Source organism: Myxocyprinus asiaticus, chromosome 46 (genome assembly GCF_019703515.2).
Source record: "Myxocyprinus asiaticus isolate MX2 ecotype Aquarium Trade chromosome 46, UBuf_Myxa_2, whole genome shotgun sequence".
NCBI lineage: Eukaryota > Metazoa > Chordata > Actinopteri > Cypriniformes > Catostomidae > Myxocyprinus > Myxocyprinus asiaticus.
Window position 1 is genome coordinate 5,594,984 of NC_059389.1, and position 16,137 is coordinate 5,611,120.

Genomic DNA, 16,137 nt, shown 5'->3' on the forward strand with positions numbered 1-16,137 from the left:
TAGAGCTGAGTATTGATATAGATTTCTCTATTTGATTCATATGGATATATTTCAGTTATAATGTCCTATTTGCTTATATATGAAATAAATTCTCTCCCAGCTAATCCTGTTAATTATACAGGGGACCTTCTAACTACGTACATTACGAAAATATACATTTTACTAATTATACAGTATTTTATTAGTTTTTCAGCATTTTGGCCACATTTGGGCTTTTAAAAAAATAACAAATCCATGTAATCAATCAATAAATAAAACATTATATTTCATATATAATTTTTTGTAACATGTTTATCATTTAATCGCAAAATTTGTACTATTTTCAAGTATATACACTGATTTGCTGAACACATGCTAAAAGCGGTACTGTCTCTTTAAGAAAACCTGCATTTCTGTAAATGAGCGCATGTTAACTAGAGAGACTCGAACGGCTTTATCTCATCTGATTAGAATTAAATGTTTATTTTTTGTTTTAATTTTTGATCAACAAATAAATGTAGAGAACAGAATGCGTATTAAAAGAGACATTATTCAATGAAAAATCGGTTGTGTGGATCTCATCTTTGGACTCTAGTGGATGTTACATGGAACAACTTTTACTCTCAACACGCACTGAAATGTTGTCCTCTTACATCAGAAACATTTTGCTGATCTGATTTGCCCTGTGGCCCAATTCGCACCCTACCTGCCCTAAAGATAGTACTGTATGTTGTAATGTGTGTCCTAAAGTTTCCCAGATGGTCTACAATTTCCGGTAGATTTTTCGAAGTGTGGACCATGAACACTTTTTTAGCTAATATTGCCCACAATCCCTTGATCGATGGAAGAGGAGTTTGGTTGTTTGTTTCAGAACTACAATCGTCAAACGTAAAAAACTACAAACATGGTGGTGAGTCCAATGGCGCTTCATCAGTTCTTATGGTGCATTCACGTTATGTTGGAATTACAGTAATTACAAGATTCTAACTTGTAAAATGCATTCACGTCTTGTAATTCAGAGCTCGTAATAAGTTTCTACGAAAGCTCAGACTTGACAGTCATGTGAAAAGAGCCAATATGGCAGCTGCCTCAACACTTAAAAGGTAGTGAATACATATTTCTGTTTGGTATGCCAGCGTATTCTTTCTTTCTTTTTTTTTTTTTTTTTGTACATTTTGCAACAACATATCAAGGTGAATTAATGTATTGATGTAGAGCTAATTTTCAATAACAAAGCCAGTTTGGCGTTATTCACGTTGTCATAGAATCAAACAACTTCCGAGTTCCCAAGAAGTGAATGGTTCCAAGTAGAACCACCGAGTTATTACAGTACAGTCTCATAATTACAGTAATTCCGACATGACATGAACGCAGCATTAATCTAGTGACTCTGCACAGTAGAGCGGATTTTCAATAAATACTTGGTTAGATTTTGTTTTGTTTCTCACCAAACCTTATCGTATGTCTTCAGAACAAGGCATGATTCACACTGAATAATTTATTAGACTTCTGAATTATACTTTTGCATCCTTTTTTATTTATTTATTTTTTTTATCCCCTTTTCTCCCAATCTGGAATGCTCAAATCCCACTACTTAGTAGGTCCTCGTGGTGGCACGGTTACTCATCTTAATCTGGGTGGCGGAGGACAACTCTCAGTTGCAACCCGCGCATCGTATCCGCACATCTTATCACGTGGCTTGTTGTGCATGACACCGCGGAGACTCCGCATTTGGAGGCTCATGCTACTCTCCGCGATCCACGCTCAACTTACCATGCGTCTCATTGAGAGCGAGAACCACTAATTGCAACCACGAGGAGGTTACCCCATGTGATTCTACCCTCCCTAGCAACCGGGCCAATTTGGTTGCTTAGGAGACCTGGGTGGAGTCACTCAGCACACCCTGGATTCAAACTCGTGACTCCAGGGGTGATAGTCAGCGTCAATACTTGCTGAGCTACCCAGGCTCACTTTTGCATCCTTTTGAAGCTTGAAGAGGTGGTCACCATCCACTGGCATTGTATGACATCACTGAGCAGATTTTTTTTTTCACAATTTCTCCTTTTGTGTACCGAAGATGGTTTAGAACAACACAATGGTGAGTAAATAATGAATGAATATTCAGCTATCCCTTTAAATGCCGTGTAAGTTTAATGGTTGATTGGTATTAAAAGAAACTACTTCTTTCTTGCTGTTAGGCGAAGATGCTGATCGGCTCATTAAACTGTGAACGATCAGCTGCTCCATTTACATCATCATCTTACCTGCATGCTTTTATGTCCATCAACTGTATTTGTATTGCTTATTGTGGATGCTCTTGTGCATTTTTAACAGCTTTCTTTTTTAAGTGTCAGCACAACATAGATTAAAAATGGAATAATCACAAACAGGAAATTAAGCAAATTTACACAATTGTCTTCTCTAATTTAATTTTTGCTATTTACTGTATCATTGAAATAGGTCAGATTCTTCACATTACTACATGCATCAAGTAAAAACATCAGCTGCTCTCCAAATGAAAGACCCGTGACACTGGGTGATCTTTAATGAGGAATAATGAATTAATGATAATAAAAATGAAATGAGAATCGTGTTTGTCATGTTGACTGTAACAGAATGACAGGTCGGTGTATGGTTACAGGATGCACGTAACTATGCGTCCAAGGGGTCTTTAGTTTCAAGGTGCGATTTTATGATGTGATGGTATGTCGCAATACTTGCTACACACTCACAAAATGAGTACGCATTATTAGGGCATAATAAAAGTAGGCGAACTGGGACGTAGCACTGGTCTTTCAGCAGTTTGGGTTTGGAGCGGTTCTGAAGGAATAATCTCCCTGCTGTTGGTTCCACCTGCTCCTCGTGCGAATGGAAACAGTATCAGGTGGCTGTTTGTGGGTTCTGAGCTCTGGGTGATAAATATTTCAGCTCTGATCTGATCCTCCACAATACAGAGACACTAATCCCACTCATGAATATTAAACACCTCACATTCCTGTCCTATTTCCAAACTGCTCTCTAAAATCGCTCCCCTTGCTGTAAAAACAGGACGGATGCAAAGGCTACACACCAACAAACGCCAAGAGTTCAGTCACAAAACAAACAGTGACTGTGACATTTACTGCCCTGTGAACTCAGAGAAACCAGTTTAATTTAATTACTGCCATCTGCCTGTTTATCAAGTTAGATCATTACGAATCTCTTTAGTAAATAATCATTAGTGGTGTTTTCTAAGGCAAGAATCACTGTTACTATTGTTCTTACTTAGTGTTAGCGGTTTGTTCAAATCTTTAACCATAAGTATTACATTTTGGTGCACAACTCGTCTCGCACATTTGTGCCACAGACGTGAATGATACCTCAAATCATGCCGTTTGTTGAGGAGAATACTATGCTCAAACTTTACTAAGTGAGCACAACTGGGTGTTTCTTCAACCTTAGGTTGAGTTTTATTAAACAAACACAATTTAACTTTCTTTTTGTTATAAAAACTCTCATTGTAACAAAATGTTTTACAATTTTACCCATGCTTCCATCAATTATTTTTATTCAAATGCCTTTTTTGTACAGATTTTACAGTTTTTTTTGTTTGTTTTGTTTTTAGATTTGTTCCAGACCCAGACTTTCAATAATAAATAGGGATGCACTGATACGAAATTTTTGGCTGATCCCAATACTGATTTTAACAAAAAACTATAGGCCGATATTTTGCCTCTTAGCTTATTTTGTGATCAGATCACTGTTTAACTTAAGAATGCTTAAAAATATTTAAAGAGATACAAAAGCTTTTTTAACTGTTCTAACAATAAATCATTTCCAATATAATTTTGTGATATCTAAGAAGTCAAAGTCTGCTGGTATCAAAACGTTTTGGATGGTTTCCCTCATCATGTAGCCTATAACTAAGTGCCGCTTCCACAACTGTCACGTCCGTTTATGGCGTTTTTTCTGCATTAACATGAGAACGAGAAAGAATAAAAATTAAATATTACATGTTCTTAAGAGTGCCAATTCTTCTACATATTGTGGCTATTTTTATTTCTGGATTGTGCATTTGAATATACAGAGTTATTACAAAGTGTGTTACAAATGAATTACAAGCAAGCCATTGGTTTTTCATATCTGCGTTTTCACGCTTACTACCGATATGCTGATAGTTTTAATTTGGTCAATAATTGGCCGATAAATATACATTATCGCTAATAATAACCTATTAAAATCCATTATAAAAATTCAAATAATTACACAAAACAGAGTGAAATAAACAAACCATTTCAATATTTATTGTGTGAAAATGATTTCCATCAATTTTTCAAAAATTTCGACTGTTCCACAGTTGTGGTGTCATTTCCAAACAATTTACCCCTAATAAAGTTTTTTCAAAAGTTAGTGTACTTGTTAACCAAGATGCTTGAGATTGAGATTGATTGAGAAATATGAGACAAGTGATGTTTGAAGAAAACAAAGAAAATTCAAGGTAAATATCACTTGTGAGCAGTATATATTGTTTTGGGCATCATTTCCAGTCAAGATGTAATTTTGCCAAATTATGCAAAAGGTGTGAAAATATAATTTAATAGTTAAAATGCAAGCTATGAAATTAGGTTTAGGAGGACAAATAATTTTTTATTTCAAAAATATTCTAAATGTCATTTCCACCACGCTATTCTATTTTAGAATTATAGAATTTGAAAAGTGGTGGAAAAGTCATTTTCATGACTTTCAGAAGTAAAAATTGACATAAATCTCCTGTGATGCATGTACAAACAATGTTGGACATTGTTAGCAGACAAATTGAAAAAAAATTGTGAGACAGTGAAAAATGTTTTAGCAAGACTTTACTTTCTAGTCCAGAGAGCTAAAAGTGCCTGAAGATTTTAACAAATGTTAAAACCAGAATATCACAGAAATTTGGGGTGGGCTCTTTTGACTTGGGCTAGTAAGCAACCACCAAGAAACATCTTGGCAACCACCCACAACTCCCTAGCATCGTGGTGGAAAGTATTGCATGGGCAGGGTTGGGAAGGTTACTTTTAAAACAGATTCCGCTACAGATTACAGAATACATGCTATAAAATGTAATTTGTAACGTATTCCCTTAGATTACTGAAGGTCAGTAATGTAATCTAAATACTCTGGATTACTTCTTCAGCACTGGCAGATTTTTTTCACTTTTGACTATAAACAAGTAAATAAAGTAAGAAAATTACTCTTCACTGTAAAAATACATTCTCTGGAAAAAAAAAAAGACAATATCTTATGCAGTTTTGCTACTTCAGTAAATCTGTCTTGTTTTAAGGATTTTTAGATATTTTTTATAGGAAAACAGTATTTAAATTCTCATAAATATTTTTTTTTTTTTTTGCAAAACATCTTTGCCCTTATTTCAAAGGTCTTTCTAAAAAAAAAAAAGTTATGTTCTAACGTGAATTTTCTTCATAGAATTCATTATAAATTATAATTGCGCCTGGTAACAGATGCAAGTAAAGGCAAGAAATAGCATTTTAGCTTAGCATAAAGCTAAATGTTCACATGAGAATTTACACAAGATTAACTATTTTTGCTTCTCCAAACTTCATAATCCCACAGAGTGAACACAATGGCATGGAGATGAGATGGCTGGTGGACTTCAGGGTGCCCACTTGTTTGTGTGGGCCCCGTGCCGCCCACGGAAAAATGCCACCCTGGGCGGCTGCCCATGTCGCCCATGCCTAAATCCGCCCCTGGTTAGCATTCCCTGTGAAAATACCCTAACTGCATGAAAAACATTGACAAGACATGAATCATGTAATCGTGTATTTACTGGATTTATGTTTCATCTGTCAAAGGGTTTCAAACTGTTTTTTGTTAAGCTGTAGAAAGATGATAAAGTTACTCTTTTAAGCTCCTAAATGAAAGTTCCTCAATGACGTCATATCCACCATTTCACTCACAACAGTGTGAAAGCGCTTCATCATTTATATGGATAAATGTTTTCAACTGCCTATACTAAATATTAAATGAAACAAACTACAATAAAAGGCAAAGTAATCTCTTCAGTAATCAAAATACTTTTTGAATGTAACTGTATTCTGATTGCCAATTATTTCAATTGTAACTGTAGTGGAACACAGTTGCTAATATGTAGTATTTTAAATACATACTCCGGTTACATGTATTCCATTACTCCCTAATAGTGATGTCGAAAGTACCGGTACTTCGGTACCAATTCGATACAAAAAATTTTTTTTTTTACATTTACGGTAACAGTGTTTCTGCAGTACCGGTAGTACCGAGCACCGATGTAATCCGGTACCAGCGTGAAGTATGACTGACACACGACTGCCTTAAAATGCTCACACGGTTATTTTGAGCGAGTGTTCTCGGACTCCTTTTACACCGAAATGGATGATTAATCAAACTAAAATCATGACATGTCATAGAGTGATTTTTTAAACTACTAAAGGCTGCAATCTTAGTGTGGATGAGCTGCATACTTTAAATTAATATATAAAGCCAACCGCTCATACACTGGAATCTCCACAGAATCTTTCACGTTGTATCAGATGACAAAGCAGAGCACTAAACCACAGTAAACCACGCAGCACACATAAACTATTTATTTATATAATTAAATCACAGCTTTTGCAATTTAATCTCAACTCAACTTTATTTATATAGCATTTAAAACAACAGAGTTGACCAAAGTGCTTCACAGTAATAAAATGTAAAACATAAAATTTAAAAAATTACCATATACCAAGCACCAGTAATTTAAAACACAAAATACAAACACTCCAAAACTGTGTCCTACATTTCATTTGTTAGACTCAAAGGCCAGTGTAAAGAGATGAGATTTCAGACGTGACTTAAGTCTTCAATTAGGGATGCACCGATCCGATACCTGGATCGGTATCGGCTCCGATACTGAAGCTTTTAAACGGATCAGGTATCGGTCTGACGAGCCTGATGCAAATCCAATACTGTGTGTTAGTCGTGTTCGTTAATGTCAAGCACCAAAAATGACATTAGAACGGCGCCGGAGAATTTGAATAAGAAGCGAATTAAACTACTGTGAACTTGCCTACAAACAGACACACTTAGAGGACTTCCTGGAGAGTTTAGAATGTCAAAATAAAAGCGTGAGGGTTTAAAAGTTAAAGGTGCACGATTGAGATATATTACTATATATTAATATGATAATATATTATTATCATTTGTTTACAAATTATAATAATATTTAAGTTGAATGGGTTCCAAAAAATAACTGTGTGAATGAAAAGTGGACTGATGTCTTACAACTAAATTGAACAAAAAAGAGATCTGAATCCTTTAAAGTCCAGATGCAAGTTGAAAAAAATTAGCCAAAAAAAAACAAATGGCTACTTTTCTACTGAACACTTATACTGGAATTACTGTTAATTTTGCTGCTACATTATCCAGTATACTAGTTAATAATAAAGTGTTTCTTAATAAGCTATACATTTATATTGAAATAATGTGTAGTTAGAGGTTTGTGTTTCTTTACATATTAAAGCGTACTCCCAATTAGTTCCACACAATAATGTAAAGATATTCTAAACTGATTATGCAAAAAAACAACACTGGTATCGGCTTGGGATCGGTATCGGCTGATGCTGAGATTTCCAATATCGGAATCAGATCAGAAGAGAAAAAGTGGTATCAGTGCATCCCTATCTTCAATGATCACACTGGACCGTGTCATGAACTGTTTATCCGGAAAAGTGAAGATTCCGGCAAAAAACACACATCATCATAAAAGCAAGATTCAAAATAAAAGCTAGATGCCTGAAATTGATGGAATTGTGACAGAAATACATTACGACTATATAGTAAAATTTTATATGCACTGTAATAATAATAATAACTAAGCAACATATCACAAATAAGACTGCTGTTAAACAAAATTTTTGCAACAAAAATAAAATGACATGTTGAAAAGTTCTATTTTCACTTGTTAAAAGTTTAAAGAATTAATTGATTAGACACCATTTTGATGATGAAATTAAATTAAACTTTAAAACATGGAGTTCCGGAAAATAATAATAATAATAATAATAATAATAAAAAGGAAAACATGATTTGGGAAACAATAAAAACATATTTCAGTAGGGCGCTACTTAAAAACATTTAAGCAATGCATCCTTGATTGAGAAACACTTGAAAGACATGCATTTTATTTTATTTTATTATTGACATTGAAATGTAACTTTTTAAATAGGCTAAATGGATGTGTTCAATAGCACATTATCATATTAGCATATTTTTGCTGTGGTGTCAAAATTAGTATCGAGAACCGTGAAATTTCACTGGTACTGGTACAGACTACTGAAATTTTGGTACCGTGACAACACTACTCCCCAACCCTGTACATGGGCAACGACCACTCGGAACCACTAGATTATGGAGATAGCAATATCCTAAAGCACCTTAACAACTGCATAGCTACACACTTATAAAGCTAACTTCGTTTTCTGTATGTGCTTGGGGTTATTTCGTAAGCAGTTTGATTTAGTGATGTCTGACCGCTGCTGTTTTGTGATTCGGTTCTCTGCTTGTGTTCCATCATTACGGCAATAAAACTAAACGTGACATCTCTTAAGGGCTGCAGGGACATTAATATACAGCTGGTCTATGAGAACCAAGCTCAGATTCCCAGCCCAGCTGTGCATCAAACATGATGGTCACTCAATTAACTACAAATCAAACTGGACATCTAGCTGGAACACAAAAGCAGGCGCCCAACAGAGATTCTGCTGAACCCTGATGCCAATGGTTTAGTGCATATATGCACTCTTCCTCCAAAACAAATCTCTCCTAAAGACAAGTTCACACTGTATGTAAACAGTATGCATTATTTAAACATTAGTAGCCTATGCTACAGTATCCATACTGTAGAATTAGTAGGAGTAGTCCAAACATATGAGAAAAAGACAGTAAAACTCACTGCTACTATCCGTTTCATGGCCTCCAGCTTCAGCGAGTCTTTGTTACTGTCCAGCATCTCCTTCAGGTCGTCATGTCTGAGGGAAAAAAGTAAGAAAAACAGAACTTTTTTCACAATTGTTCCTGCTCTCTATTTTTTTTAGAAATCTAAGAAAGGTGTCCATTCTAAGACAGACTGATAGAGGAACTCAAGCACTGGAGAAAATCATTCATAGAGACTCATCTGGACTCTTGAAGAGCCCTGCAGATTAGAGGTCTGTAAGGCCTTAAAATGAAACCCGAACCCGAACTGTACCTGAGACTGTGTGGCCCAAACTTTCCCGGCCCGAACGATACCGTCAGATTTTAAGCCCGAACCTGACCTGAACCCGAAACTGCTTACTATCTAATTTCTTCTCCTAGCAAGTACTGTTGCGGCTGTATTTTATGTAAGCATATAGGCAACATTCGTAACAGTACTGAAACAGTAGACATACACAGTTTTAACAAGGTACGGCAGCAACTTAGTAAACTAGAGCAGAAGTGAAAAAAAAAACATAGCCTTACCGTTTATTTGCTGAAACTTCACCTGGTGCAGAACATTCTGGAATAATATGAAACACAGCAACAGTCCCCTCTATGCAGCATGACTTGTTCAGAATGTTGAATCTTTGTGACAACTGTGCTAAAAATTCGTCCAGCATGTGTTTAAACAATGGGGAAACAGAACAGATGCGAGCATAAACACATTCGGTGTGAACGGCTCCTAACTCGTCCGTTCGCACGTGTCTGTGAGTGAGAGCGCGTGCGCAAAACAAGTTCGGTAAACCGGTTTATTTTTTCAATAATTACAAACCTGAACCAGACCCGAACCTGAAGTCCTACTTGAAAAACTGACCTGAACCCGGCCCGAAACCCGTCTGGTTCTCGGGTCCCGTCGGACCCGGGTCGGGTTGCAGACCTCTACTGCAGATGCTCATGAGTTTAGAAGAGCTAATGAAATCAAGACTTCCATCAAAGGAGTCACACAAATATATGAATATATGCGCAATGAACATGAATATGAAAGGCAAACGCCCTTAGAGCAAAAAAAATTGTGTCATTAACAGCAAAGCAGCTAGAAAAACACAAAATAGATCTCTTTTCTTTCTTAAAGGGTCTCTTGCTTCTCAGTTGTTTTTCCTGAGAAAAGACCCCAGTAATCTCTAGAGTTTTAGGAAAGAGAGTTAAAGCCATAACTCCACTGTCCGACTCTCTAAACTGCCCCTATTGATCATACAGGCTGGGCTAAAATAAAGAGTTTAACATCTGTTCACACACATACAGTGGCAAGAAAAAGTATGTGAACCCTTTGGAATTACCTGCATTCATGTATAATATGAATGAATATTAATGAACCAAAGAGAGCACATGTTACACCACTCCTTGTCTCTCTTCACTGGCTGCCGGTTGATGCACGTATCAAATTCAAGGCTCTGATGCTGGCATACAGAAGTCACTGGGTCTGCTCCAGCACACCTAAAATAATTTCTGCAGAGCTACATTCCCACCAGAAGCCTGTGGTCGGCTAATGAGCGACTTTCCCGGACTTTCACTATACCACATTGGTGGAATGACCTTCCCAACTCCATCCGTGAAGCAGACTCACTCTCTGCCTTCTCAAAAAAAAACTGTCTTAGGTCAGTTAGGATCACTACTTTATTTTAAGAATGTGAAATGTCAGAATAATAGTAGAGAGAATTATTTATTTCAGCTTTTATTTCTTTCATCACATTCCCAATGGGTCAGACGTTTACATACACTTTTTTAGTATTTGGTAGCATTGCCTTTAAATTGTTTAACTTGGGTCAAACGTTTTGGGTAGCCTTCCACAGACTTCTCACAATAAGTTGCTGGAATTTTGGCCCATTCCTCCAGACAAAACTGGTGTAACTGAGACAGGTTTGAAGGCTTCCTTGCTCGCACACGCTTTTTCAGTTCTGCCCACAAATTTTCTCTCAGATTGAGGTCAGGGCTTTGTGATGGCCAATCCAATACATTGACTTTGTTGTCCTTAAGCCATTTTGCCACAACTTTGGAGGTATGCTTGGGGTCATTGTTCATTTGGAAGACCCATTTGCGACCGAGCTTTAACTTCCTGGCTGATGTCTTGAGATTTTGCTTCAATATATCCACATAATTTTCCTTCCTCATGATGCCATCTATTTTGTGAAGTGCCCCAGTCCCTCCTGCAGCAAAGCACCCCCACAACATGATGCTGCCACCCCCATGCTTCACAGTTGGAATGCTGTTCTTCGGCTTTCAAGCCTCACCCTTTTTCCTCCAAGCATAATGATGGTCATTGTGGCCAAACAATTCAATTTTTGTTTCATTAGACCAGAGGACATTTCTCCAAAAAGTAAGATCTTTGTCCCCATGTGCACTTGCAAACTGTAGTCTGGCTTTTTTATGGCAGTTTTGGAGCAGTGGCTTCTTCCTTGCTGAGCAGCCTTTCAGGTTATGTAGAGATAGGACTCGTTTTACTGTGGATATAGATACTTGTCTACCCATTTACTCCAACATCTTCACAAGGTCCTTTGCTGTTTTTCTGGGATTGATTTGCACTTTTCGCACCAAACTACGTTCATCTCTAGGAGACAGAATGAGTCTCTTCCTGAGCGGTATGATGGCTGCGTGGTCCCATGGTGTTTATACTTGCATACTATTGTTAGTACAGATGAACGTGGTACCTTCAGGCATTTGGAAATTGCTCCCAAGAATGAACCAGACTTGTGGAGGTCCAAAAATTTCTCTGAGGTATTGGCCGATTTCTTTTGATTTACCATGATGTCAAGCAAAGAGGCACTGAGTTTGAAGGTAGGCCTTAAAATACATCCACAGGTACACCTCCAATTATGTACACCTCCTATCAGAAGCTAATTGGCTAATTGCCTAAAGGCATGACATCATTTTCTGGAATTTTCCAAGCTGCTTAAAGTCACAGTTAACTTAGTGTATGTAAACTTCTGACCCATTGGAATTGTGATATAGTCAGTTAAAAGTGAAGCAATCTGTCTGTAAACAATTGTTGGAAAAATGACTCATGTCATGCACAAAGTAGATGTTCTAAGCGACTTGCCAAAACTATAGTTTGCTAATATTAAATCTGTGGAGTGGTTAAAAAATGCGTTTTAATGACTTCAGTATAAGTGTATGTAAACTTCTGATTTCAACTGTATATATTCTTGTTGCACTCTAATCTGTCTTGGATACTACTATTCTGGTGCTAGTGAAACTTTGTAATGCAGCAATTTTCGTACCACTGTCTCCTTAAGATGAATCGCTTATGATGTATTATTCCTCTTTTGTAAGTCACTTTTGGAAAGGGTTAGAAAGTTATCTCAAAGAGCTTAGATATTCATCTGTCCACAGTTAGTCAAACTGTGTATAAATGGAGACGATTTAGTACTGTGGCTACTCTCCCTAGAAGTGGCCGTCAAGCCAAGATGACTCAAAGGGCACACCGCAGAATGCTCAATGAGTTAAAAAAAGAACCCTAGAGTGACAGCATAAGACTTGAAGGAATCATTGGAACTGGTTAACATCTCTGTTCATAAGTCTACTATATGAAAAACATTATACAGGCATGGCGTCCATGGCATTCACATCCTAAGAATATGGCTAGCGTCACATGGGGTAACCTCCTCGTGGTCACTATAATGTGGTTCTCGCTTTCGGTGGGACGCGTGGTGAGTTGTGTGTAGATGCCGCGGAGAATAGCATGAAGCCTCCACACACGCTATGTCTCTGCGGTAACTCGCTCAACAAGCCACATAATAAGATCCGTGAATTGATGGTCTCAGAAGCAGAGGCAACTGAGATTCGTCCTCCGCCACCCGAATTGAGGCGAGTCACTACGCCACCACGAGGACTTAGAGCGCATTGGGAATTGGGCATTCCAAATTGGGAAATCCAGAGGGAACCCATGGCGAATTAGACTTCCGGGTTCGCCTACAATTTGACGTCATGACTGAACAGCTATTGCCAATGCATTTTAAGATACTATTCATACAGCTATAAAACAAATTTAATGCTGAAGTTTAATTTGATGAAGTTAAAATCGAAAAAAAGCAATTCACAACAAATAACTACTTATCTAAAATTATAATCAGATTACTTTAATGATTACTTAATTGAAAAGTAATCACATTACTAATTACTTTTAAGTTACTTTCTACAACACAATGTTCGCAAACATTTTTTGTTTTTTCCGCTCAACAAATTAAAAATGTCTATTTTCTACTTGTTCATTGTCACACGCCCTTCAGCTGTCAGAAAAATGCAGACGTACAGATGACCATATGAATTCACATTTTAATTGTATTTCACATAAATAATTTTTTTTCTAGAAATATTTGTAGCCCAAGTAATGTACTTAAAAGTAATTACTTTCATTGAAATCAGTAAATGTAATCTGATTACATGCATTTAAAATGTAATGCTTTACACTACCTTTTGTGTCTAAAAGTAGTTAGATTACAGTAACTAATTACTTTGTAATCTACAACACTCTCTATCGTGCACACGCTGGGTCTCTCTCGCGAGGTTTTGGTTTTCGTGCAAAGCGTTTTCCAGTGATGCTAAGAGATACGGCTGCTTGCCCGTATCTCTCCCATATATGGCTCACTGCATGCGGGTGAAGTCTCAGTTCTCAGTACAGTAAATCCGCTCCTGTGTTTATTATGCCCGGGACATGTATCGCAAGCAATGAATAAGCATGCACTGCTCCACACAATCAGTTTCTGTGCTAGGATGTGCAGTTGAGTCAACAATGTACCTCCTATATATGCCAATTTTAGCCACAGGAAGTGAGGAAAAACATTAGTGAAGTTTAAAGAAGTGAAAAAAAAAAATATATATATATACATATTATACACACACATATACATATATATATATATATATATATATATATATATATATATACATATACACTATGTTGCCAAAAGTATTCGCTCATCTGCCTTTAGACGCATATGAACTTAAGTGACATCCCATTCTTAATCCGTAGGGTTTAATATGACGTCGGCCCACCCTTTGCAGCTATAACAGCTTCAACTCTTCTGGGAAGGCTTTCCACAAGGTTTAGGAGTGTGTTTATGGGAATTTTTGACCATTCTTCCAGAAGCGCATTTGTGAGGTCAGACACTGATGTTGGACGAGAAGGCCTGGCTCGCAGTCTTCGCTCTAATTCATCCCAAAGGTGCTCTATCGGGTTGAGGTCAGGACTCTGTGCAGGCCAGTCAAGTTCTTCCACACCAAACTCGCTCATCCATGTCTTTATGGACCTTGCTTTGTGCACTGGTGCGCAGTCATGTTGGAACAGGAAGGGGCCATTCCCAAACTGTTCCCACAAAGTTGGGAGCATGGAATTGTCCAAAATCTCTTGGTATGCTGAAGCATTCAGAGTTCCTTTCACTGGAACTAAGGGGCCAAGCCCAGCTCCTGAAAAACAACCCCACACATAATCCCCCCTCCACCAAACTTCACAGTTGGCACACTGCAGTCAGACAAGTACCGTTCTCCTGGCAACCGCCAAACCCAGACTCGTCCATCAGATTGCCAGATGGAGAAGCGTGATTCGTCACTCCAGAGAACGCGTCTCCACTGCTCTAGAGTCCAGTGGCGGCGTGCTTTACACCACTGCATCCGACGCTTTGCATTGCACTTGGTGATGTATGGCTTGGATGCAGCTGCTCGGCCATGGAAACCCATTCCATGAAGCTCTCTATGCACTGTTCTTGAGCTAATCTGAAGGCCACATGAACTTTGGAGGTCTGTAGCGATTGACTCTGCAGAAAGTTGGCGACCTCTGCGCACTATGCGCCTCAGCATCCGCTGACCCCGCTCTGTCATTTTACGTGGCCTACCACTTCGTGGCTGAGTTGCTGTCATTCCCAATCGCTTCCACTTTGTTATAATACCACTGACAGTTGACTGTGGAATATTTAGTAGCGAGGAAATTTCACGACTGGACTTGTTGCACAGGTGGAATCCTATCACAGTACCACACTGGAATTCACTGAACTCCTGAGAGCGGCCCATTCTTTCACAAATGTTTGTAGAAGCAGTCTGCATGCCTAGGTGCTTCATTTTATACACCTGTGGCCATGGAAGTGATTGGAACACCTGAATTCAATTATTTGGATGGGTGAGCGAATACTTTTGGCAATATAGTGTATATATATATATATATATATATATATATATATTTATTTATTTATTTTTTACACGTTAAACTGTCAAATATTAATCCCAGAAATTAAAGTGTTAAATTTCCCAGCCCTACTTTAAAATTTAATTGAATTTGATTGTTATTCTCAATGCTTCATGGATTGTAGTCTTGTACCTTTGTCTTTTTGTCCAATTCTGAAATGCTTTTGCTTCACATAAAAGTTTGTAATGTTGTGATTCACCTCACCTCACAGCTAGTTAGTATGGTATGCATTTTTAATGAAACCCATATGGGGAAAAAAAATGCTTCCAGAACTAGGACAGCTAAAAAACGTGGACGGGCACTGTTGTGGTACACTGCAATAATTACGGTTTACGGCAGTGACATATACTAATAGTTTTGGCTATTTATAAAAAAAAAAAAAGGAGCAATTCAACATGTCACAATGGGCTTAGAACAACTGCGGCCAATCAGATTAAGTCTGACCTGATTGAAACCCCTCCATTAAAGCAGAACATGTTTAACTCAAAGCTATGGCACTGATATATTTTGAACTGGCAGAGATAACACAATTCACTAATTAAAAACATTCCCCCAGTGGCAGTCACTGTGCTGTCGCCGGAATTAAATGACTATGATATCTCACAACACACCCAGGTCCTGCTCTCTGGTTTCCACAGCAACAAAGACAGCAATAAAATGAGTGAATAGATTTGCTGCCACCATCTTCCACCCTGCACAACTATCTATTGCTCACGAATAAAGATTCCCTCTGTGACTTTCATTAGCTGTGAGGTGCAGAGAGGGCCTGTGACAGTCATCGAGGAGATTTACACAAACACTGTCAGACGTTAGTATGTATCAGTGAATTATCAGTGTGTGTGTAATTTAGTTCATCGTGTATGGGTGAACTATCCTTTTAAGACAGTGTGTGTCTGTGTAAGAAAGCGGGGGTGGTATTTTCTTCCATGCATTGGTGAATATGTCTCCTGCTCGGAATGACACGTATGTATGACCTG

At 37.7% G+C, this 16,137-nt stretch overlaps 1 protein-coding gene across 5 annotated transcripts in view; it reads right to left on the reverse strand.

Moving 5' to 3' along the window:
• LOC127435606 (AP-3 complex subunit beta-2-like) overlaps positions 1 to 16,137 on the reverse strand; it is a 52,511-nt gene that overhangs the window by 23,745 nt on the left and 12,629 nt on the right. For all 5 annotated transcript variants that reach the window (XM_051689195.1, XM_051689193.1, XM_051689194.1 and 2 more), the window contains exon 2: positions 8,927 to 9,002. In XM_051689195.1, coding sequence (XP_051545155.1) covers positions 8,927 to 9,002 — 76 coding nt within the window. The remainder of the gene's footprint in view (positions 1 to 8,926; positions 9,003 to 16,137) is intronic.